At 49.5% G+C, this 24,208-nt stretch overlaps 2 protein-coding genes across 23 annotated transcripts; one reads left to right on the forward strand and one right to left on the reverse strand.

Annotated features, from left to right (window-relative positions):
* Positions 1–4,090: 4,090 nt before the first annotated feature.
* On the reverse strand, positions 4,091–21,351 carry EIF1AD (eukaryotic translation initiation factor 1A domain containing). Of its 20 annotated transcripts, none has more exons than XR_010122017.1 (9): positions 21,003–21,141; positions 19,896–20,074; positions 19,646–19,754; positions 19,380–19,424; positions 19,170–19,278; positions 18,954–19,004; positions 18,041–18,342; positions 5,935–11,423; positions 4,091–4,971 (listed from the first exon to the last, which is right to left on the reverse strand). XR_010122017.1 is itself a non-coding variant. In XM_063644003.1 (8 exons), the coding sequence occupies exons 3-8, from the start codon at positions 19,980–19,982 to the stop codon at positions 18,198–18,200; spliced, it is 546 nt and encodes a 181-aa protein (XP_063500073.1). In that variant the 5' UTR covers positions 19,983–20,098; positions 21,003–21,098; positions 21,190–21,224; the 3' UTR covers positions 16,141–18,197. The 20 variants fall into 20 exon arrangements, 11 of the variants coding, with proteins under 11 accessions (XP_063500073.1, XP_063500055.1, XP_063500059.1 ...); XR_010122021.1 differs by lacking the exon at positions 4,091–4,971 and having other exon boundaries at positions 5,754–6,033; positions 11,306–11,423; XR_010122012.1 differs by lacking the exon at positions 4,091–4,971 and having other exon boundaries at positions 5,754–9,619; positions 11,306–11,423.
* Positions 21,322–23,232, forward strand: BANF1 (BAF nuclear assembly factor 1). 3 transcript variants are annotated; one of them, XM_063644063.1, is made up of 4 exons: positions 21,322–21,477; positions 21,561–21,672; positions 22,325–22,463; positions 22,715–23,232. In XM_063644063.1, exons 3-4 carry the CDS (start codon positions 22,341–22,343, stop codon positions 22,859–22,861), a joined length of 270 nt encoding a protein of 89 aa, XP_063500133.1. In that variant the 5' UTR covers positions 21,322–21,477; positions 21,561–21,672; positions 22,325–22,340; the 3' UTR covers positions 22,862–23,232. The 3 variants fall into 3 exon arrangements, with proteins under 3 accessions (XP_063500133.1, XP_063500136.1, XP_063500139.1); XM_063644066.1 differs by having other exon boundaries at positions 21,335–21,477; positions 21,561–21,615; XM_063644069.1 differs by lacking the exons at positions 21,322–21,477; positions 21,561–21,672 and adding an exon at positions 21,867–21,934.
* The last annotated feature ends 976 nt before the right edge of the window (positions 23,233–24,208 follow it).

The following is a 24,208-nucleotide window of genomic DNA, read 5'->3' on the forward strand; positions in this document are numbered from 1 at the left end:
CAGGTGGAGCCAGGGTAGAAAAGACCAGCTTCAGCTCTGAGGCCGACTAACTTTCTGGCCCTAGTAACTGGGCAGACTACGTGGTGAACCAGGGGCCTCCTCGTTCGCGCCATCTTGCTTCCTCTCTGCATCTCTGGCTCTTCGTCCCAGCCCAGAGACTTCCCTTCTCTGCCCTGGCCTACTCTGCTCTGCTCCCCAGCTGTGTCCTGCCCATGTGCCCAGAGCTGGGAGGGGCTGGGGACGACCAAATATCTGGAGGCCAGAGCCCCCGGAGCAGACAACCCAAGGAGGCTTCCCACCTCTGCTGCTCGGTAGCCAGACAACACCAACCGTGCTTCCCCTGCCCTCAGGTACCTGAGGGGCAATGATGGCTCAAAGGCTGCCCTGAGGGTCAGTGAGCCCTCAGCCAGGCGGGTGGCACTCAGGGAGGAGAGGGTGCTTATGTTTGCCCTCTGTGTTTCCCTTCACTGCTGCCTGACCTGGGGCAGGCAAGTCTCTGTCTTACCTACAAAATGTGGGGTGGGTGGGGGGCGTGATCTCAGACTTCTAGGGCCACCCTACTGCATAGTTGAGGACTGATCCTTCCACAACTTCAACAAAAATGTACCGAGCGTCGGCGAGCGCTGCCTAAGAACCCAGAGCAAAGCCGGACAGGCTACCTAGGCCCGTGGGGCTTGGGTCCTGAGGGCAAACAGCCACTGCGCAAGGGCACAGCCAGGTGTGAAGGATGGGACGAGGCCCAGCTCCTGCCCCCCTAGGGCCCATCTCTCCTTGGGATGGGCCTTCCGGGTGTGGTGATGCCAACCACAGCCCACAGCCCAGCAGTCCAGTGCTGCGTGGCCTTGGCTCAGAGCAAGGCCAGGACAGGGTCCTCCTCTTGGTCTCGGGGCCTGCCCCCTCCTGTGCCCACCCCCTGCCCAGGTCCTCCAGGATCCTCCAAGCCTCAGCCTGTGGCCCCAAACCTGCCCCACCCAGCCCCAGGCAGGGCCCTGCCTCTTCCTCCACAATTCAGAGATGCTCTGGAGGGCCCAGGCAGGCCCTGCCAGCACGGGCTCCCTGTGGACCCGGGAAAAGGTGCCCCTCTGGGCAGTGGACGCAGGCCTCAGGAGCACGGCCTGGTGGGCAGATTCGCCCCCATTCATCCTACAGCATGGTCCCTGGCACCCCTCAGTGCCAAACCCACGATTGTCCCAGGGCTTTAGTTCCCTGCCCTGCCTTCCCCAGCTGGTCCTGTCATTGTCCCTTGGCATCCTCAAGAAGGGCTCAGCCCAGGTGTACATTGGGCAGTGGGCTGAAGGTGACAACCAGGGTGAGGACCTGGCTCTGCTGGTGTCGGGTCTCTGTGTTTCAGTGCCATGGGTAGGAGGGGCAGGCTGGTCCCAGGAAAGTGGGGATTCAGCAGTAAGATCTGAGGAGCAGGATTAATTGGCTGGAGTTCATAGAGAGACCCACCAGCAGCCACATGGACAGTGCAGAGCAGGGTGGGGCTGAGGACCCTGGCAATGCAGAGGTTGCTAAAAAGATTTTCCGAAACTGTGATACTGTTTAGAATCCATAGGAAAAGTTGCAAGCGATACAAAGTGTTTCCTCTTGAACCATTTGACAATCCGTGGACAAGGGGATTCTGTACCGCCCCAACTAAGTGTGTGTTTCCTGCAAACAAGGGTGGTCTCCCACATAAACTAACGCCACCCAGGACATCGAGAAAAGTACCGTTGATGCGTCACTTCCACCTCATTTTAGACCCCAACTGTCCTAATGTCTATTTTTTTTTTCTTTGAGTCGTGGTCTTATTTATTTACAAGCACTGGATGAGTCCCTGGCCACCGCCAGAACAGAGCAACCCTACGCAGCCCCAGCCCAGTTAAATACTACAGTTGGGAGCTAGGGGGCTGGAGGGAGGAATTAAGGGACATACAGGACTAGGGACACATACTCTGTTAAATGGTCACATATGGGCCAGATCCTGTGGTCTGTAGAGCCACGGCTGTCACCACCCCCACACCAGGACGTGGAAGGTAGGGAGAAGAGCCTGAGGGAGCCGAGACAGGCCCAGGGGTGCCCACCTGTCGTGCCCTGGAACGTGGAAGGGACAGGAATGGCTCTCAGGGAGTGTATGGGAAGGACGAGGCCAGAACTGTCTTCTTATGGGACCCAGTTTTAGGAAGAACACCTGGTTTGCTTTTCCGTAAACACAGCAGCCTTGAGGGAGTGGCTGGCCAGCGGAGGCTCTACCTACCCCAGACCCGAGCACAGCCCGGCTCCTTCCCACCTCTACCCAGAAAGGACGGCAGCTGCTGGCTCCCACCTCCCTTGAAGGGGCCAGGCACAGTCTGTGAGTCCTCGTGGGGCTCAGGAGAAGCTCTGGACAGGGTGGCTGACCTTCAGGCAGGCCCGAAAGGGCCTGGCCCAAACAGCACAGCCAGCAAGATGACAGACACTAGGCTGCATGGAGGCCTCCGTGTCGCCCTGCATGCTTCCCTGAGCCAAAGCAGGCAGCAGATATGTCACTTCCACGGATATCTGCACCCATAGATGACACTTTCCTACAGTGAGGGTGACATGTGAACTCTGTCCACGGAAGAGTATTCCTGCAGTGCCCACGGATGGCCCTGACACCCACCTGAGGTTCTGGACCCCACAGTGATGATTCCTTTGCAGTAGGGCTGAGGGCAGGTAACCTGCTGGGAAGTCACTTTGCAGATGAGACAGCTATGAGGACTTCAGACATCTTTCTCCCTCGGGTGCATTCTGGATTGGAGCAGCTTTGTTGCAGGCACTGCATTGACTACAAGCTGATGAGTCCTGCCTTCCACCTTGATGAGCAGTGGGCACTCTCACTCCCCAGGCTGGTCAGGGTGAGTAGGGGGCTGGGTGTACCTCATAGAAGGGGGTATGCCTGGGGTGGGGCAGGTTTACTGGCTTCACTCAATGGTACAAAAGGGGTCACCTCCTCTGGGCCCAGCCCCACCCCCATCCCACCCCACTAAATCATTGCCGAGGGAAGCCTCTCCATCTGCGGCCACCACTAGCAGGTCACCAGCCTAGTAATGTCCTTTTTACTTTTTTTAAGACAAGGTCTCACTGTGTCGCCCAGGCTGGAGTGCAGCGGCACGAACATGGCTAGCTGCAGCCTTGACCTCCTGGCTCAAGTGATCCTCCCACGTCAGCTTCCTGAGTAGCTGGGTCCACAGCTGCATGCTATCATGTCTGGCTAATTTTTTTGCAAAGATAGGGTCTTGCTATGTTGCCCAGGCTGGTCTCAAATTCCTGGGCTCAAGCAATTCTCCTCCCTCAGCTTCCCAAAGTGCTGGGATTGCAGTACAAGCCACACCCAGCCAATAGTCTGTTTTAGCAAAAGGATTCAGTTCAGGCAACTGCACCCATTGCAGTTCTGGCCATGAGCCACCAGACCCAACCAGAATTATTTCAAAAGATTTGAAGACAGAATATTTTGACCTCACATCTCTAGTAGGATATCTATTAAAAAATTTTTTAAATTAACATAATGAAATCTTAAACATTTAATAGTCTTATTGTTAGTAATAATAATAATGATGATATTGGCTGGGCATGGTGACTCGTGCATGTAATTGTAGCACTTTGGGAGGCCAAGGCAGGAGGATTGCTTGAGGCTAGGAGTTGGAGACCAGCCTGGGCAACACTGCGAGATCCTCATCTCTACAAAAAATTTAAAAATCAGCCAGGCATGGTGGCATGCACCTGCAGTCCCAGCTACTCAGGAGGTTGAGGCAGGAGGAGTTGGAGACTGCAGTGTTCTAGGATCACGCCATTGCACTCCAGGCTGGACGACAGAGCAAGACCCTGTCTCAAAAAAAAACCCAAAAAATACAAAGAAAAGAAAACTGAAGCTGGCCGGGCGCGGTGGCTCATGCCTGTAATCCCAGCACTTTGGGAGGCCGAGGCGGGTGGATCACGAGGTCAGGAGATCGAGACCATCCTGGCTAACACGGTGAAACCCCGTCTTTACTAAAAATACAAAAAAGTAGCTGGGCGTGGTGGCGGGCGCCTGTGGTCCCAACTGCTCGGGAGGCTGAGGCAGGAGAATGGCATGAACCTGGGAGGCGGAGGTTGCAGTGAGCTGAGATCACACCATTGCACTCCAGCCTGGGCGACAGAGCAAGACTCCGTCTCAAAAAAAGACAACTGAAGCTGTGTAACAGGTACAATGGGGTTCATTATTCCATTCTATCTACTTTTTTTTGAGTATATGTTTGAAAATTTCCATTATAGAACTTTGTTTAAAAAGAGAGAGCAAGAACATGTTGGCTTAGCAACAGAAAAGTGTACATATGTTCAGCCAAAGACATGAACAAGAATGTTCTTAACAGCACTATTTATAAGAGCCCCAAACTGGAAACAACCCAAATGTCCATTAACAGAAGAATGAATAAATAGCCGGGCATGGTTCTTAGTGCCTGTAATCCCAGCTACTTGGGAGGCTAAGGATCTCTTGAGGCCAGGAGTTCAAAACCAGCCTGGCAACATAGCAAGACCCACCTCTAAAAATATTTTTTTAATTTAGCTGGGTGTGGTGGCTCGTGCCTGTAGCTGTAGTCCCAGCTACCCGGGAGGCTGAGGCAAACGATGGCTTGAGCCTGGGAATTTGAGGCCACAGTCAGCTATCCTCACACTTGTGAATGGCCACTGCACCCCAGCCTGGGTGACAGAGTGAGACTCTGTCTCTAAAAAAAAAATCAACAAAGGGTAAACATTCATATAACCGAATGAGTAACATGGATGAACCTCACGGATATGAAATTATACATACTGTCTACTTCCATTTAATACAAAATCTGGAAAAATTCTTTTATTCTGTTAGAAGCAGTATAGAAGGCTGGGTGCGGTCACTCATGCCTGTAATTCCAACACTTTTGGAGGCCAAGGTGGGAGGATTGCTTGAAGCCAGGAGTTCTAGAGCAGTCTGGGTAACAAAGCAAGGCACTGTCTCTACAAGAAAGTTTTAAAAATTAACTGGGCATGGTGGTGTGTGGCAATAGTCCCAGCTACTCGGGAGGCTGAGGCACAAGAATCACTTTAGCCTGGGAGGTGGAGGTTGCAGTGAGCTGAGATGGTGCCATTGCACTCCAGCCTGGGCGACTGAGTGAGGCTCTGTCAAAAAAAAAAAAAAAAAAAAAAAAGCATCGTTTTAAATAATGACATAAATCGAAAAAATGGCCAGCATGGCTGGGTGCGGTGGCTCACGCCTGTAATCCCAGCACTTTGGGAGGCTGAGGCGGGTGGATCACGAGGTCAGGAGATCGAGACTATCCTGGCTAACACAGTGAAACCCCATCTCTACTAAAACTACAAAAAATTAGCCAGGTGTGGTGGCGGGTGCCTGTAGTCTCAGCTACTTGGGAGGCTGAGGCAGGAGAATGGTGTGAACCCGGGAGGTGGAGCTTGCAGTAAACCGAGATTGCGCCACTGCACTCCAGCCTGGGCAACAGAGCGAGACTCCATCTCAAAAAGGAAAAAAAAAAAAAAAGGCCAGCATGAGAATGAGTGAAAGTTCATAAACTCTTCCTATGGTGACTCACATATGGCATAAGGAACCAGCTCACTGGTTTTGCCTTCTCCTTTCTCTCTTCTCTAAGGTTCATTTCCCAGGCCTGTAACTTGCTGTCTTCCCACTATGGTGCCTTCTAATAAAGAGCTTCCAAAGCTAAAAACAATGTAAATCTTTGCTGTGGTTATTTTTTGACACATCAAAAAAAGGCACTAAGCCTAGATGTTTTTAAAGCTTCAAAAGTTTATTGACCGGCACGGTGGCTCACACCTTTAATCCCAGCACTTTTGGAGGCCAAGGTGGGCAGATGACCTGAGGTCAGGAGTTCAAGACCAGCCTGGCCAACATGGCAAAACCCTGTCTGTACTAAAAATACAAAAATTAGCCGGGCATGTGGCAGGTACCTGTAATCCTAGTTACTCAGGAGGCTGAGGCAGGAGAATCGCTTGGGGCCTGGGAGGCGGAGGCTACAGTGAACGGAGATCGTGCCATTGCATTCCAGCCTGGGTGACAGTGAGACTCCATCAAAAAAAAAAAAAAGGTTATTATCTAAAGGCTTTACCTTTAGATAATAGATCATTCAAATGCTATTTAAGCTACTCCAGATCAGAGAAAAAGATGGTAAGCGCTCTTAACATATTTTATGATATTAATTAAATACTGATAGCCAAATCTCATTGTTTCTGAAGTTTGTTTCCTAGAAGTTCCTTCTGTCTGTTGGTGATAAACTCCTATATTCTGTTGGTCTGAATGTCTTCACCGTGGTGTAGGGAGGAGACAGCCATCCTGGCCCCCAGGGCTATGGTGAGAATCAAAGCTGTCCTGCCTTGGGCATGTCTCCAAAGCCCAAACACACTGGGAAGATGGAGTTGGCCCCACTCAGGGTCTCCACTCAGGCCAGGCTGGGTCCCACTTCCCTCTCGCTGAGCCGATGCTGTCACTGCATGCTGATTCTCCGAGTCCCTGAGCCCCGTACCTCCCGGCCTTAACGAGCCTTGCCAGTGTCCTCCCCACCTCGCGCCTGCCCAACAGACACAGCACGCCACCTGCTCTGCCTTGGGTCCCAGGCCTTTCCCTCCCCAGGCACCTGTTCAAGGGGAGTGAGAGAAGCAAAACAGCCCTTCTGTGCCAATGCACACTCCACCTGGGGGAGGAGGCAGACAGGAGGGGTCCTCAGAAACGGCTGGTTTGTCAGCCCTGGACAAAATGAAAGGGAGAAGCAAGAAGCAGGAGGACAGACGGGCAGGTCTCCCTGTGGCTCCCCACCGCAAAAAGGAATGTGTGGGCTGGGCACAGTGGCTCATGCCTGTAATCCCAGCACTTTGGGAGGCTGAGGCGCGGGTGGATCACCTGAGGTCAGGAGTTCAAGACCAGCCTGACCAACATGGAGAAACCCCATCTCTATTAAAAATACAAAATTAGCCAGGCATGGTGGCACATGCCTGTAATCCCAGTTACTCGGGAGGCTGAGGCAGGAGAATCGCTTGAATCCAGTAGGTGGAGGTTGCGGTGAGCCAAGATCGCACCACTGCACTCCAGCCTGGGCAACAAAGTGAAACTCGGTCCCCCCAAAAAACAAAAAAACAAACCACAGCAGTTCCCCACCATCCTCCAAGCACTGTACTCCAGCTTGTAAATGCTGCTGGGGAGGAAGGCCACTTCTGATCATGCCTTGGTGAGTGAATCCATCTCTGGGAGCATGGAACTTGTGTTCGCAGTGGTCTACCAGCGTCCTAACTGCTGTTGGGGCATGTGGACCCTTTGATTGGACCAAGAATGCAGTTCCCTTATGAGACTGTGTAACTAGGTTAGATGCTTTTGGGTTCTGTAGCCCAAGGCAAGGTGCTGATTTGCTGGTTTTACGTGCTTAGGGTGACCTCTGCTGGTGGCTTCTCTAAATGTTGGCTGAATACACAGCCAGGAACTGCCTGTACCTTCTTATATCAGCCAGTAGTTGGAGCCACATCGCTACCAGGAGGAAAAGAGAGTGCTCTTTTCATACAAGAATTATTAAAACAAAGTGATGCCCAATGCTGTTCAAGAATGAACAGCCTGATCTGGTTAGTAACAAAGGATTCTGGTACTTGGCAATTCACTGTGGATTAGCAAGGGTTAAATAACAAAGTGGGTATTTTAGCGTCATGAGAATCTATCGCAATAGCTGAAAGAACTGCTGCCAGTACTGGCACCTGGTGTACAGCCCTGGGCACTGCTAGTTTTTTTTTTTTTTTTTGGTTGGAGTCTTGCTCTTGCCCAGACTGGAGTGCAGTGGCACCATCTCGGCTCACTGCAACCTCTGCCTCCCCTCCTGGGTTCAAGCGATTCTCCTATCTCAGCCTCCTGAGTAGCTGGGATTACAGGCGTGCACCACCATGCCCGGCTAATTTTTTTGTATTTTTAGTAGAGATGGGGTTTCACCAGTTGGCCAGCTGGTCTCAAACTCCTGACCTCAGGTGATCCACCTGCCTTGGTCTCCCAAAGTGCTGGGATTACAGGTGTTGAGCCACCGCACCCAGCCTGTACTGCTAATTCTTCATTCCTCGGTGCCACCAGGTGAGGCATGCGGCATGCCTCCACACCTCCCACAGGGACTTTTGGATTCTCTTGCAAATGTCACCAGTGGATCAAGCACATGTGCAGCATGAACCGCTGGTGGTGTCCGTGGTGTCCTGACTTCTCACTTCATCAATGATTTTCTGAGAGCGGTTCCCACCGAGGAAACCGCCAACACTTCTCTGCATGCTTCTCAGACACAGATCAGTAGAGATGGTTGGGCCTTGAATGAAGACAAAACCCAGGGTTCTGTAGCCCAAGTCACTTTCCTGGGGGACAACTGGGCAACTACTAAAGATGAAGCATCAGGCCGGGCACGGCGACTCACACCTGTCATCCCAGCACTGTGGGAGGACAAGGCAGGTGGATCACCTGAGGGCAGGAGGTCAAGACCAGCCTGGCCAACGTGGTGAAATCCCGTCTCTATTAAAAATACAAAAAAATTAGCTGGGCGTGGTGGCGCAGGCCTATAATCTCAGCTACTCGGGAGGCTGAGGCAGGAGAATCGCTTGAACCCTGGATGCGGAGGTTGCGGTGAGCCGAGATCGCACAATTGCACTCCAGCCTGGGTGACAAGAGTGAGACTCCATCTTGAAAAGTAAATAAATTAATAAATAAAGAAAGAAAAGTAAAAATAAAGCAAACCATGTAAAAAGAAAACAAGTGCACATGGAATTCGGACAATGGTTGCCTTGGGTGGGACAGCAGAGAATGGGCTGGTCAGGGTAGGATGGGAGGTGGAGTATGTTACTTGGGTTATTGTTAAAGTCCTAGCTTTTATTTTGTGGTGGTGGGTTTGAAGCTGCTCACATTATTAAAAATAACCAACTAAATATTTAATTATTCTTGACTTTTAATTTTTTATTGAAATGGAGTCTCACTATGTCAACCAGGCTGCCCTCAAACTCCTCAAGGGCTTAAGCAATCCTTTCCCTTCAGCCTTTCAAGTAGCTGGGATTACAGGCATGTGCCACTATGCCCAGCCAAAATGTTTAAATATAGGCCAGACTCGGTGGCTTACACTTGTAATCCCAGCACTTTGGGAGGCTGAGGTGGGTGGATCACCTGAGGTCAGGAGTTCGAGACCAGCCTGGTCAGCATGCTGAAACCCCATCTCTACTAAAATATAAAAATTAGCCAGGCATGGTGGTGGGCGCCTGTAATCCCAGCTACTCAGGAGGCTGAGGCAGAAGAATGGCTTGAACCCGTGAGGCAGAGGTTGCAGTGAGCCAAGATTACACCATTGCACTCCAGCTGGGCAACAAAAGCAAGACTCTGTCTCAAAAAAAAAAAAAAGTTTACATATAATAATTTATAGGCCAAAACAGGAACCATAATCGAAATTAGAAAATATTCAAAACTAAGCTATAATTAAAATACTAGATATTTCATACACTTCAGAATGGCTACTATGAAAACAAAACAAAAACAGAAAACAGCAAGTGTTGGCAAGGATGGGGAGAAATTGGAACCCTCGTGTGCTGTTGGTGGGAATGTAAAGCGGTTCAACTGTCATGGAAAACAGAATGGTGATTCCTAAAAAAAATTAAAATAGAATTACTATATGAGCCAGCAATTCCACTTCTGGATATATACCCACATGAACTGAAAGTCTCAGAGATATCTATACACCCATGTTCACAGCAGCATTATTCCCAACAGCCAAAAGGTGGAGGCCACCCAAACATCTATCAGTGGATAAATGGATAAACAAAATGTGGTCTATATGTGCAATGACTTATTCAGCCTTAAAAAGAAAGGAGGCCGGGCGCGGTGGCTCACGCCTGTAATCCCAGCACTTTTGGAGGCCAAGGCTGGTGGATCACCTGAATTCAGGAGTTCAAGACCACCAGCCTAGCCAACAGGTGATACCCTGTCTCTACTAAAAATACAAAAATTGGCTGGGCGCAGTGGCTCATGCCTGTAATCCCAGCACTTTGAGAGGCCAAAGCAGGCGGATCATGAGGTCAAGAGTTTGAAACCAGCTTGGCCAACATAGTGAAAGCCTGTCTTTACTAAAAATACAAAAAATTAGCCAGGCATGGTGGCAGGCATCTGTAATCCCAGCTAAACGGGAGGCTGAGGAAGCAGAATCACTTGAACCCGGGAGGCAGAGTTTGCAGTGAGCTGAGATTGCACCACTGTACTCCAGCCTGGGCAACAAGAGCAAAACTCCATCTCAAAAAAAAAAAAAAAAAAAGTAAAAACTGTGTGCGTGTGTGCATGTGTAGAGAAATAGAACATGGCAAATGTTAAATTGGCAACGCTGTTGAAAGGCAAACAAGCACTTATTTTACAATTCTTTCACCTTTTCTTTACGTTTGAAAATTCTCTAAATAGTTTGGGGTGAGGGGGAGGTAAAGCTGAAAAGTAACCAAAAGGGTTAGAAAAAGAACTACAGGGGTTAGGCACAGTGGCTCATGCCTGTAATCCCAGCACTTTGGGAGTCCGAGGTGGGCAGATCACCTGAGGTCGGGAGTTCGAGACCAGCCTGGCCAACATGGTGAAACCCTGTACCTACTAAAAATACAAAAATTAGCTGGTGTGGTGGCAGACATCTGTAATCCCAGCTACTCGGGAGGCTGAGGCAGGAGAATCCCTTGAACTTGGGAAGCAGGGGTTGCAGTGAGCTGAGATTGCATCACTGCACTCCAGCCTGGGTGACAGAGCAAGACTCCATCTCAGAAACAAAACAAAACAAAACAAAGAAAGGAAAAATAAAAAGAACCACAGGATAAACCCAGAGGGATTGGTTTGTTTCCGATTGGTTATGAGAAAAAAAACAAAAAACAAAGGGAGTATAAGTGGGAAATACGGTAAGAGCAGCAATTAATGAAATACCAATACAAAGAATGACAACAAAAAGCTGGTGCTTAGAAAAGACTAATAATGACCTTCTGCCAAGATTGACCAGCTATAACAGAGAGAAGGCACAAATAAACAGTATTACATATAAAAAGGGGGACATAACTTTGGATACAGCCAAGATTACAAACATAAGGCAATTATACAAATAACTTTGTGCCAGTAAATTTGAAGCCATAGCAAACATGAGAAAATACGGGGGCTGGGCGCGGTGGCTCACGCCTGTAACCCCAGCAATTTTGGAGGCTGAGGTGGACAGATCACCTGAGATTGGGAGTTTGAGACCAGCCTGGCCAACATGGTGAAACCCCATCTCTACTAAAAATACAAAAATTAGCATGGCATGGTGGCACATACCTGTAATCCCAGCTATTCGGGAGGCTGAGGCATGAGAATCACTTGAACCTGGGAGGCGGAGGTTGCAGTGAGCCGAGATGGTGCCACTGCCCTCCAGCCCGGGCGACAGAGCAAGATCCTGTCTCAAAAATAAATAAATAAATAATATGAAAATATTTTTCCTTGAAAATATGAAGAACAGAACACCTGAGTAATCTATTACCACTGACAATTTAATTCCAAACCTACCTACCCACCCACCCAAAAAATCACCAGGCATGGTTGGTTTTACAGCAAGCTTTACCAAAAATTTTAGAAATGCAAAATTACAATCTTATACAAACTCTCGTAATGAAAATAAAGGGAAAACACTTTCCAACTTATTTTATGAAGCTGGTATAACCTTGATACAAAACAAAGGGTGGGGGCAGTATGGAAAAGGAAAAGCTTAAACCATTTCACCTATACACCTGGATGCCAAAATACCAGAGAACCAAATCTGGCAGTATAATAACAAATCCATCGTGACTATCTTCTTCCAGGAATGCAAGGATATCTTAACGTGAGAGAATGTTATGATATTCCACCACATTTACAGATTAGAGGAGGAAAACCATGTGGTGAGCTCAGACTGCCATCTGTGCTCCCTGGCACACACAGGGGTGGCTGGGTGGCAAGGGAGGAAAGCGCACTGGGCCACACGGGGAAGCCCTGGTGGGAATGACCTGGCTGTAGAGGTTAGTCCTGAAGTGACAGAGGTGCAGATTCTGAAGGGCCACGAAGTCTCAAGCATAACTGCAAGAGAAGCCAGTAAGTACTATTAGGCAGCCAGTCACAGGGACTGGCCATGACATCGGGACAAGGGGCTCTTACATCAGATCTTAGCTCACTCTGGGAGATCTATTCATACATGGTTGGATCCCACCATTCAGTTGGGAGAACAGAGGTGGAATCCAGCTTCAGAGAATGACATAGGAAAGTAGCGTGCAGAATACAAGGACCCTACCTCCATCGGGACCCTCAGCTACAGCCCACAGAAGCTGAATGGCTGGTAAGAGGTGAAGAAGTGGAAACGAAAAGGTCTTGGGGAAAAAAAGATGTTACTAGGTATATCACAGTATCACTGAGAGAGTGGAGAAGAACTAAGACCAAGCTTACAGATAAAACGCCAAAAAAACACACACAAAGTGGGGAACAGTCAAAGGACTATTTAGAAGAAAATGTATAGCCCTGAATATATTAGAAAACAAATTGAAATTAAATTAGCTAAGCACACATCTCAAGAACCCAGAATGAGCAAATAAACCCAAAGAAATGAAGGAAAAGTCCAGTAAGGAAGACCTCTTGCAAAGCCAAATCAAATACACAGAATAGAAACAGATTTTGTTGATTTCACCTGCCCTCACCCCTTGTCCCACTTTTTCTGGTAATAGAACCTCTCTATTCCACGGGAAATATATAAGAATTACTTGTGGCTAATCCTGCCCCACCCCAGTCCTCCACACTCCCCCACCCCCAGCCCTGGCCACAGTGACTGCTCAAGCACAGCAAGTGACCTGAGGAAGACCTATTGCCCTTCATGGAAATACAGGGATCCTCAAGAAGGGGCTCTGTCTACAAGGACTGTGTATACACTTGAGCTTCCTGGCCGGGCGCGGTGGCTCACGCCTGTAATCCCAGCATTTTGGGAGGCCGAGGCAGGCGGATCACGAGGTCAGGAGATCGAGACCATCCTGGCTAACACGGTGAAACCCCGTCTCTACTAAAAATACAAAAAAATTAGCCGGGCGGGGTGTTGGGCACCTGTAGTCCCAGCTACTCGGGAGGCTGAGGCAGGAGAATGGTGTGAACCCCGGGGGGCAGAGCCTGCAGTGAGCCGAGATCGCGCCACTGCACTCCAGCCTGGGCAACAGCATGACTCCGTCTCAAAAAAAAAAAAAAAAAAAAACTTGAGCTTCCTACAGAAAACATCTGTAGGAGGGAAAGAAATTAATCAGCCGGGAGCAGAGATGACAGAGATAAATGAGAGAGCCTGAGGAATTCATGCTGCTGGCATTGGTTCATCCCTGCTCGATGCGTACCACTCAGAGACCTCAGGTCAATGAGCCTTGTTTACTTCTCCTCATTTGAGTTCAATTTTGTCATTTATAAGAAAGTCCCACATAGGCCAGTCATAGTGGCTCTCACCTGTAATCCCAGCACATTGAGAGCCCAGGGCAGGAGCATCACTTGAGCCCGGGCGTCTGAGACCAGCCTGGGCAACATAGGGAGAGCCTGTCTCTACTAAAAATAAAAAAAATTAGCCAGGTGTGGTGGCACGCACCTGTGGTTCCAGCTACTCAGGAGGCTGAGGTGGGAGAATCACTTGGGCCTGGGAGGTCAAGGCTGCAGTGGTGCCATGATAGCCTGGGCAACAGAGTGAGAGGCTGTCTCAAAAAAAAAAAAAAAAATTACCAGGCGCAGTGGCTCACCCTTGTAATCCCAGCACTTTGTGAGGCCAAGGGAGGCCAATCACCTGAGGTCAGGACTTTGAGACCAGCCTGGTCAACATGGTGAAACCCCATCTCTACTAAAAATACAAAAATTAGCTGGGCGTGGTGGCGGGCGCCTGTAATACCAGCTACTCGGGAAGCTGAGGCAGGAGAATCACTTGAACCCGGGAGGTGGAGGTTGCAGTGAGCCGATACTGCACCACTGCACTCCAGCCTGGGCGACACAGTGAAACTCTGCCTCAAAAACAAACAAAAAAAGAAAGTTCCAAATAATACAAATATTATGCATGAACTTTTGCCCAAAAAGCTTAAATATATATGAAATATGATCCTAGAATGATATGAATTATCAAAATTGACTCAAGGATAGAAAACTGTAGACAGAACACAACTGAATAAACTAAAAGGCAGTCAAAGATCAACCCCTGAAAAAGGTACCCAGCACAGATGTTTTTGTAAACAAGTTCTACAAAACGTTGAAGAAACAAATGCCTGGCCTATGACTATTCAAGCCTGAAGAAAAAGACGTCTCCAAACCCATTTGCAAGGCTAGCATAAAGCTAATCTCGAAATAGAACAGGAAGGTCATTTTTTAAAAAGAGGGAGGGGATTGGCCCAGGGAGAGAGATAAAACTCCTAAGTAAACACATAATATACTCTAAAACTAAGCAAGGTTTATATCAGAACGCAAGGTGTGTCCAACATCAGGAAACCTATTACTGTAACTCAGTACAATCATACAATAAAATCTTTTGATTTTCTCCATAGATGTCAACATTCATCACCGTTAAACAAAAGGGAAGGAGACAAAAAAAAAACAGTAAGATAGAACAAAGAAAACATCTTCAGTCTAATGAAGATCGTCTACCGGAAGCCCAGAGCAAGCGTCCTACCTCAGGACACAACGTGAGAACCATTCCCACTGAGAAAGCGTCAATCAAGGGTGCCATGCAACCATGCTGGAGGTCCTGGCCTCTGAGATTTACAAGAAATAGACAAGAGTGTAAAGGAGGAGATAAAACTGCCATTAGTGGGATACGATTTGGCTATCTAGAAAGCCACAAAATCAACTGAAGAACTGCACATTCGACAAGGTGGGCAACACAAAGATGGACGCACAGGTGGATGCCAGGGATGGGGAAAGGTGATTTCCACAGATCCTTCGCTACCAGTAAAACTCCTAAGACTAAACCAAATTAGAAGTAAAGGCCCATTTGAAGACCACACCACCTTACCAAAGAACATACCTCATTTCTGGATAGGAAGATGAAAAACTGTTAATTTTTCTACAATATTTATTTTAAAAAAATAAAAAATAAAGGAACTGTTAAGATACCACTTCTTGGGTGGACATAGTGGCTCACACCTGGAATCCCAGCCCTTTGGGAGGCTGAGGCGGGAGGATGTCTTGCCCAGGAGTTTAAAACCAGCCTGGGCAACATAGTAAGACTGGCTCTACAAAAAAAAAAAAAAAGAAAGAAAAAGAAAAATTAGCCCGATGTGGTGGTACACACCTGTGGTCCCAGCTACTCAGTAGGCTGAGGTAGAAGGATCACTTGAGCCCAGGAGGTAGAGGCTGCAATGAGCAGTGATTGCACCACTGTGTTCCAGCCTGGGTGACAGGAGTGAAACCCTGTCTCAAAAAAATAAATGTTGAAACTCCGTCTCTACTAAAAATATAAAAATTAGCTGGGCATAATAGCAAGTGTCTGTAATCCCAGCAATGGGGAGGCTGAGGCAGGAGAATCGCTTGAACCTGGGAGGTGGAGGTTACAGCGAGCTGAGATCACGCCACTGCACTCCAGCCTGGGCGACAAAGCAAGACTGTCTCAAACAAAAAAATGCAGTATGGGCACACGGATCAATAGGACAGATTAGAAATTCCAAAAAAGATCCATATATATGCAGGAATTTATGTTTTAAAAGATATTTCCGGCCAGGCATGGTGGCTCACGCCTGTAATCCCAGCACTTTGGGAGGCCGAGGTGGGCGGATCACGAGGTCAGGAGATTGAGACCATCCTGGCTAACACGGTGAAACCCCATCTCTACTAAAAATACAAAAAATTAGCCAGCCATGGTGGCGGGTGCCTGTAGTCCCAGCTACTCAGGAGGCTGAGGGAGAATGGCGTGAACCCGGAAGGCAGAGCTTGCAGTGAGCCACGATGGCGCCACTGAACTCCAGCCTGGGCGACAGAGCGAGACTCCTTCCCACCCACCCCCCAAAAAAAAGGTATTTCCAGTGAGCAAAGAATGAACCTTTCAAGAAATAGTATAGGCACAAGTGACTTTCCCTTTAGGAAAAGTTTGCTACCTCTCAGAAAAAACAAACTTCAGATGAATTAGATAGATACAAACACATACATATCTTTAACCCATCTCGTTTATTTTTTGTATATACAGCTACATACATTTTATACATGTATATTCATACATACATATATACAGATGTATGTATGTTTAAAGCCACACTATAAGAGGAAGCAAATGAGAAACAGATAAATGAAGTGGTAGCTGGAGGATGTAGGAATCAGTACAGGTTTTCATGCCTGTTTCAGAAATGGGAGATTCTACAGCACGCTCGACACTAACACATCACATCCATAACATATCACATCCAATAGACAGGACAGCCAAAAACACAAAACAAAAAAACAAAAGAATCAAATACCCAAACCCAAACAGAACAATACCCAACAACACAAATACCCGACCATAGTCTTTAAGAAAGCAAGAGGCCAGGCACAGTGGCTCACACCTGTAATCCCAGCACTCTAGGAGGCTGAGGTGGGTGGACCACTTGAGGTCAGGAGTTCGAGACCAGCCTGGCCAACATGGTGAAACCTCGTCTCTACTGAAAATACAAAAATTAGCCAGGCATGGTGGCGTGCGCCTGTAATCCCAGCAGTTTGGGAGGCTGAGGCAGGAGGCTGATTTAAGGTCAAGAGTTTGAGACCAGCCTGGGCAACATGGCAAAACCCCATCTCTACTAAAAATACAAAAAGTTAGCCAGGTGTGGTGCTGCACGCCTGTAGTCCAAGCTAGACGGGAGGCTGAGGCAAGAGAATTACTTGAACCCAGTAGGTGAAGGTTACAGTGAGCCAAGATCGCACCACTGCACTCCAGCCTGAGCAACACAGGGAGACTCCCTCTCAAAACAAACAAACAAAAAGAGATAGGCTCCAAAGCACAAGAGATAAGGTTTAAGTCCCACTGGCTTACAACAGGAAGATATGTGAGCACATCTGCAGAGCTGGTAACGGGGAGGCAGGCGTTCCCTCTGATGGCTGCTGTTTCTTAATGAGGCATGTGTTGTGGTAACTACCACAAGAAGGGGGAATTGATAGATAAGACAGAAGCTTTGAAATAGATGTCCCAGAGTAGATCTGCTGGGCAGTGCTTAGTGTCTATCTGAGGTTTGTAACGATAAACTTAAGGTACAACTGGTGGCCAGGCTGGCTGTTTTCTCACCTAATGATGGTGACTTGAGTTTGGGCATGGCGGTGAATGATTGAGTTTATCCAGGGTTAGGGTTTTACTAGCTGAACAGAATGGAGGGAGACAGGGGGGTGTAGGGTGGACCATGGAATTGATGCTACACAAGAGGGAAGTGAAGGCAGGTTAATCATGAGAATGTCAGGGCTGGTTAGAATGAAGGTTGAGGGTGGAAAAGCAGCCTCTATTTAAAAGGTTATAAGACAATCAATGTCCTCAGGGAATAATCAGGTTTCAAATAAAGTCAGGAGATGGACGGACCATTCAAAACAAAGTTAAGGATAGAGAGATTTGCCAGCCACCTTCTGGAAGTGATAGATGGTGAAGTGAGAGAGATGCAGTCACATGTGGGGATGAACACAGTAGCTGGAGGTGAGCACTCCCGTACACAGGGTGACTAGAAGGGCAGGGAGAACAGCACTAGGCACCATGGGCTCCTGAGCGTCTCTTAGAGGCAGGTGGGTATTAGGTCCTAGGGCTGTCATCCTGAACGCTTGAATCGGTATGAACTGCAAGCAGGCAAGGAAGCAGGAGTGCTCCCAGCTGTTAAACACATGCAAGGAGGCCCAGAGCAGGGCCTGGCACTTTCTAAGTGCCCAGTAAGAAAGAACAAACCACCTGGGAATGACTCCAGCCATTTCCCATTTCCTTCCCATTCAGCCCACCCACCCACAAGGTCTCTAATTAAATAGGGAGCAGTTTTTCACTTCATCACAAGTCTCCCTCCCCCGAGAGAGCCACTCAGACACCAGAACAAGTCACCAACCCACCAGGGGTTTAATTCTCCTAATCAAAAGATCAGTTCAGAGAGGAGCCCTGCTTTGTCCTCATCCAGGGGTGAAGATCTGCAGAGCACCCTGGGAATGTCCAAGCCCAGAAGAGCCAGGGGCCAGTCCCTGAGCAAGTGGAGAAGTGGGTCCTGGGGTCTCAGGCTGCCTCTTCCTCTTCGCTCTCCTCCTCACTCTCATGATACTGTCTGCGGTTTGTGTTAACAAACAGGTCAGAATCATCTTCTGAGCTGGACTCCTCTCCTGATAACTGTGGCTCAGCTGGGAGTTCTGGTTGAGTTTGTCTGCACGAAGGGAAGAAAGCAGAGTTAGCCCAGCACCTTCTGGGAAAATCAGATCTACAATCAAGGAGTTCCAAAAAAAGGAGGACCATCCAGCCCAGCAGTCAGGGCCCTATAGCACCCTTTAAAGACTAAAACAAGGGACAGAGGCAGAGCAAACAGTGGGGAAACGTGGCCAAAGAAACAGGCTAAAGACTGACCCCACTCCCCAAACGTGTGCCACAGCCATTTGTTTTAGTTAGAAATAATGATTCTACGACCACTAACTAACACTTAATGGACCCATATCACATACCAGATACTGCACTAAGCAATTTTACAAGCCATCCACTTCTTTAATCCTCACAAAGCTCCCATTTTAAATATAAGGAAAATAGAGTTTGAAGGAATTAAATAATGTGCTTAAAGTCATTCAGCTTTAAGTGGCAAAGCCAGGATTTTAACCCAGAGCATCTGACCTTCAAGCCACATTCATAACTATGTTATACCACATGCTTAGGAGCTCTCAACAGATATCCTATGTAAGGAGCAAAGAAGGCTCTATTTTTCCCTCAAGGCACCAAAGCATGAACCCCTTATTTTCCATGTACCCCACCCCAAGGCTTGTTCCTCACCTGTTCCTGTTGTTGTTGTGCTTCTCAGCCACTTCAGAGAAGCCTTCAGGCCTATGCCAAGAGATGAGCCAAAGTCAGGACAAATAAATTTCTCATGAAAGAGCTGCTTCCAGCTGTCTCTGCCTGGGATGCCATGACCTTCCCTCCCCTAATTCCCAAGCTAGGAAGGCAATGCTTCCAGAAGCCAGAGGGCCAATGATCAAGGGGACCACCTACCAAAACCCCTCCTTCTGCAGAGAGCGCACGTGGTCCTTGCAGAGCACAAACGAGATTTCAGCCTTCACCTTTTCTCCCTCTTCAATAGGGTCAACAATGAGAAAGTCCCCTGTAGGTAAGAAGAGAAAAGGCAGGCAGGCCTGCTTGCAATAAGGAAAGCCAAAGCCATAGGAAGTGGTTCTATCTCCTAGAGAGGGCTGCCTCTCTCACCTCTTTTTTTTTTCTTTGAGACAGGGTCTTGCTCTGTTGCCCAGGCTGGAATGCAATAGCATGATCATAGCTGACTGCAGCCTCCACCTCCCAGGCTCAAGTGATTCTCAGGCCTCAGCCTCCTGAGTAGCTGGGATCACAGGCACGTGCCCAACTTTTTTTCTTTTTGTAGAGGCAAGGCCTCATTATGCTGCCCAGGCTGGTCTCAAGCGATCCTCCCACCTCAGCCTCTCAAAGTGCTGGGATTACAGGAGTAATCCTCTCACCTCTCTTGATCCAGATGTTCTTGCGGTATTTGGAGGGCATGCTCACCAGGAAGCGCTGCCCTTGGGCTGTCTCCACCTCATGCAGATTGTTCCCTGGGGTCCTGAGTACCTGGTTCAGGAGAGACCAAGAATCAGTCTCATCAGTCAGATCAAACACCCTCTCAGACACGCTGCACCCTACCCCCATCCCAGGGGCCCTCCAAGGGTGCGGGGGTGGGGAGCAGAACAGCTTGTGCCCACAGCCACTCACCCTGACAATCTGCTGCTGGTCGGAGGGCACTATGTGCTCCCCTAGCACCTCCTTCACCACATGCTTCCTCTTGGTGGCCTGAGACATGCTGAAGTTGTCCCAGGGTGGTTAGGAACGAAGAGACTGTCAACTCCTCCTCCCGAGTTCCTTGGATGGCAGGCTCAGAACCCAGGACTGTTCTGAAGATGGGGAGGGGCCTTTTACTGAGGGGTGACACGGTGTCTTGGTTAAGAACATGGGCTCTGAAGTCTAACTGCCTGGATTCAAATCCTACCTTGGTTTATTTCCTAACTATTCAACTTCTCTAGGTCCCAGAAAAATAACAACTAACTCAGCACTGTTACAGAATGGGACAATACGGTGCATGTCATGTAAAAGCAACTCCAGGTGGGCGCGGTGGATCACGCCTGTAATCCCAGCACCTTGGGAGGTCGAGGTGGGCGGATCACGATGTCAGGAGATCGAGACCATCCTGGCTAATACGGTGAAACCCCGTCTGTACAAAAATACAAAAAATTAGCCGGGTGTGATGGCGGGCGCCTGTAGTCCCAGCTACTCGAGAGGCTGAGGCAGGAGAATGGCGTGAACCCGGGAGGCGGAGCTTGCAGTGAACCGAGATCGCGCCACTGCACTCCAGCCTGGGCGACAGAGCGAGACTCCGTCTCAAAAAAAAAAAAAAAAAAAAAAAAAGTAACTCCTACAATCTTAAGTACTGGTGTAATATAAAACTATACGCATGCTCCAGAGAAGTCATCCTGGCAACCTCTCCGGAAGGAGTCTGAAATAAACCGTATCTTTCTCAACACGCTTGTACACCCCAAGTCTAGCATAGTGACACAACAGAGAAGTTCAGTCTGGCAACACACTACAGCCGGATACAAATTAGGTGGCCACCGTGATGGTCCAAGCCAGGAACTAGTTAATTAAAGGTTGAGGTGAGCAGGCTTGTCTGGGATATTTGCATATTTCTGACTTGCGTACTTAAGACGAAGGCCAGTACCCTTAAGACTGATGGTTTCCGAAGGAAACACTGTCATCTCTAGTTGCTGTCCTCCTTCCTCCTCCCTGTCTATCCCGGAGAAAAGACCCTCAGAGAAACACCCATACTTAGTCTCTGGCCCTCGGCTCCCAGGAACGCTGCCGGAGCAACCCCGCCGTCTAGGCTGGACGCTGAGAGAGGATCGTCCACGACTCACTTCAAGGCTGAACCAAGAAAACACAGTAAAGGAACTTGCCGGCGGCCGCGACGGTAGCGTCAGCTCGAAATCAGGTCTCCAGTGTTCCCAGTTCCCACCAGTCCAACTGCGAGGAGTGCGACATGAGTCTGAGTCCCATCCCTCCGAAAACCGTACTTCCGGCGCTGTCTCGGAGGCCTCCCGTCCCCTCCCTTGTCCGTCTTCTAACTCTTCCCCACGCCAGGTCGGTCAAGCTAAGTCCTTGAGTTCCGGGTCCGAGCAGCAGAGAAAGGAAGTCCTCTCCCTGGAGGCCTTTCTCCCGCAGAACTGCGCGAGAAGCGAGACCTTAGAAGGCAGGGCTTCCCGCGAAGGACCGGAAAGGAGCGCCTCCTAAGGACGCCGTCGAGGTCCGGGGCGCCTCAACTCTATAGCTCTTAACTGGCTAGAAGTGCCCAACGTGGAAGGTTTCCTTTTTTTTTTTTTTTTAAAGGCGGCTCTTGAAGCGACCCGGAAGCGGAAGTGGAAGAAAGTTCTAGTGGCTTGAGGTATCCGCAGGAGCGGCCGGGTGGCGGGAGGAACCGTTACGGGAACTGAAGTTGGCGGTGAGCGCGAGCCGCGGAGCAGGGCCCTGGCTGGAGGCCAGAGGGGGTGCGGGGAGAAGGGGAGGAGAGGGGTCGCAGGCGCTGTGGCGAGCCCTGGGGGAGAGCTTGTCCGCGCTGCGGGGAGGGGGCGGGGTGCCGCGCGTGGAGCCGGGCCGCGGGAAGGGGCGGGCCGCAGCGGCGCGCGGTGGGGGCGGAGCTGGGGCGCGGCGTGAACCCCGCGGGCGGGGAGCGGGTGTGCAGCGCTGGGTGTGCGCTTCGCCTTGTAGGTAGAGAGACCCTTTGGTTAGCTTTCCACGTCAAGTGGCCCTTCCAGGCAGAGTCAGTGTCTTCTTGGTTCAGCCAAGGTCACAGAGGGAGTGACAGCTTCCGCGCAGCCCTGGCTACTGACTCTGGAAATCTTCCCACTGCCCCGCTTGCGCCACCTGTTAGGCAGGATCGTTTCTCCTCTGGGGCAATATCAAAATCCAGGTCCTGCAGGAAGAAACTCCTCTTAAGAATAGTGGGGAAGACCTGTTTTTTTCTTTCAGGATGAGGGGGATCGAGCAAGCCACCGTAACCTCTGGCTTGGCTTCCTCTTACCATGAGATTGCTAGTGGGCCCTTAGGAGTTCCAGGTCTTCAGCCCTAATCTACCTTTTTTTTGGGATTCCTAGATTAAGCCTGATCAAGATGACAACCTCCCAAAAGCACCGAGACTTCGTGGCAGAGCCCATGGGGGAGAAGCCAGTGGGGAGCCTGGCTGGGATTGGTGAAGTCCTGGGCAAAAAGCTGGAGGAAAGGGGCTTTGACAAGGTGTGGGGTGGCTGCGTGTTCCTGGTGCAGGTGGGGGGTGGGAGGAAAGTGAGTCCATCTGCTGGGGGATGGACAGTGGGGTATAATCTGAAGAGGCTGCCAGAGCTTGGGCACCTGGTGGAGAGGAGAGGGGGCAAAACCCGCGCTGCTTCCTGGGCTTGTGTGCTCTGAATGGCACAGGAATGGCTGTCTTGCTCTTATCCCTCACTGAGCACTGAGCAGCACACCCTTTCCTTTTCCCTGTTTTGCAGGCCTATGTTGTCCTTGGCCAGTTTCTGGTGCTAAAGAAAGATGAAGACCTCTTCCGGGAATGGCTGAAGGACACTTGTGGCGCCAACGCCAAGCAGTCCCGGGACTGCTTCGGATGCCTTCGAGAGTGGTGCGACGCCTTCTTGTGATGCTCTCTGGGAAGCTCTCAATCCCCAGCCCTCATCCAGAGTTTGCAGCTGAGTAGGGACTCCTCCCCTGTCCTCTACGAAGGAAAAGATTGCTATTGTCGTACTCACCTCCGACGTACTCCGGGGTCTTTGGGAGTTTTCTCCCCTAACCATTTCAACTTTTTTGGATTCTCGCTCTTGCATGCCTCCCCTGTCCTTTTTCCCTTGCCAGTTCCCTGGTGACAGTTACCAGCTTTCCTGAATGGATTCCTGGCCCCGTCCCTCACCCCCACCCTCACTTTCAGTCCGTTTGATACCAGTTGGCTCCTTTTTTGGCAGAACAGTCACTGTCCTTGTAAAGTTTTTTAGATCAATAAAGTCAGTGGCTTTCATGACTGGGCTTTGTGCACTGAAAAGCAAGTGGGCTGGGAGTTGCCTCTCCTCCAGGGACTGACCATGTTTGCCTCACTCCTTATCAGTAGAGACCGAAACTGGCAGCTTCCCTTCCACTCCCAGAGGGCAGCCACCCTAGCCATGTAGGCCTCAGGCAGGTGACTTGTGTCTCAATCCCCAAGTGATGTGGGAGAGGGTGTGGGTGGATCTTTTCCTGGGAGCCAGATGGACTGTGCTCCAGATGTCAGTCAAGTCAACAGCTGGGCTAGGCAGCACCTGGTGGAAAAGTCAGTGGGAGTCAGAGATACCAGACAGGGTGGGCCGGATGTGGGTGAGAGTTCACCTGCCAGTTATCGTATCATCTGCTCTCCCAGCCTCTGCAAGGGTAGGGTGCTTGCCATCTTCCGTTATCTCTTAGGGAGGAGAAGGAGCACAGGCATCACAGCTGGAAGGATATGAGGGGAGTACACCTCATTACATTTTAGTCCCGTTCTTTTTGTTTACTGTTTAACTTAATAGAGACAGGGCCCTGCTGTGTTGCCCAGGCTGGCCTTAAGCGATCCTTAAGCCTCCCAAAGCGCTATGACTATAGGTGTGAGCCACCATACCCGGCCAGCCCTATTATTTCTTGAACATTTAGTATGAACCAGGCTTAAAGCTAAGATCTTTGCAAACATTTTTTTCTTTCATAATAATAAATAATAATTCTTTTACAGGTGAGGAAACTTGAGGCTCAGAGAGGCTAATTTGCCCATGGACTTGCTCCTGGGAAGTAGTCAGACTGGAACTCAAACTAGCTTGGAAACCCATGGACCCGGCCATGTGTTCCTTGGTCATGTGGCTTAGCCTCTCTAAGCCTCAGTTTCCCCACTTGGAAAATGAGGTGGTTGTAGGGAAAGGATATTTGCAGCAGTATAAACAACAAAGGACTATTTCCATAGCACATACAGAATTGCAATCAAGAAAAAGGCGGAC

Source organism: Symphalangus syndactylus, chromosome 1 (assembly GCF_028878055.3).
Source record: "Symphalangus syndactylus isolate Jambi chromosome 1, NHGRI_mSymSyn1-v2.1_pri, whole genome shotgun sequence".
In the NCBI taxonomy this organism is placed as follows: Eukaryota; Metazoa; Chordata; class Mammalia; order Primates; family Hylobatidae; genus Symphalangus; species Symphalangus syndactylus.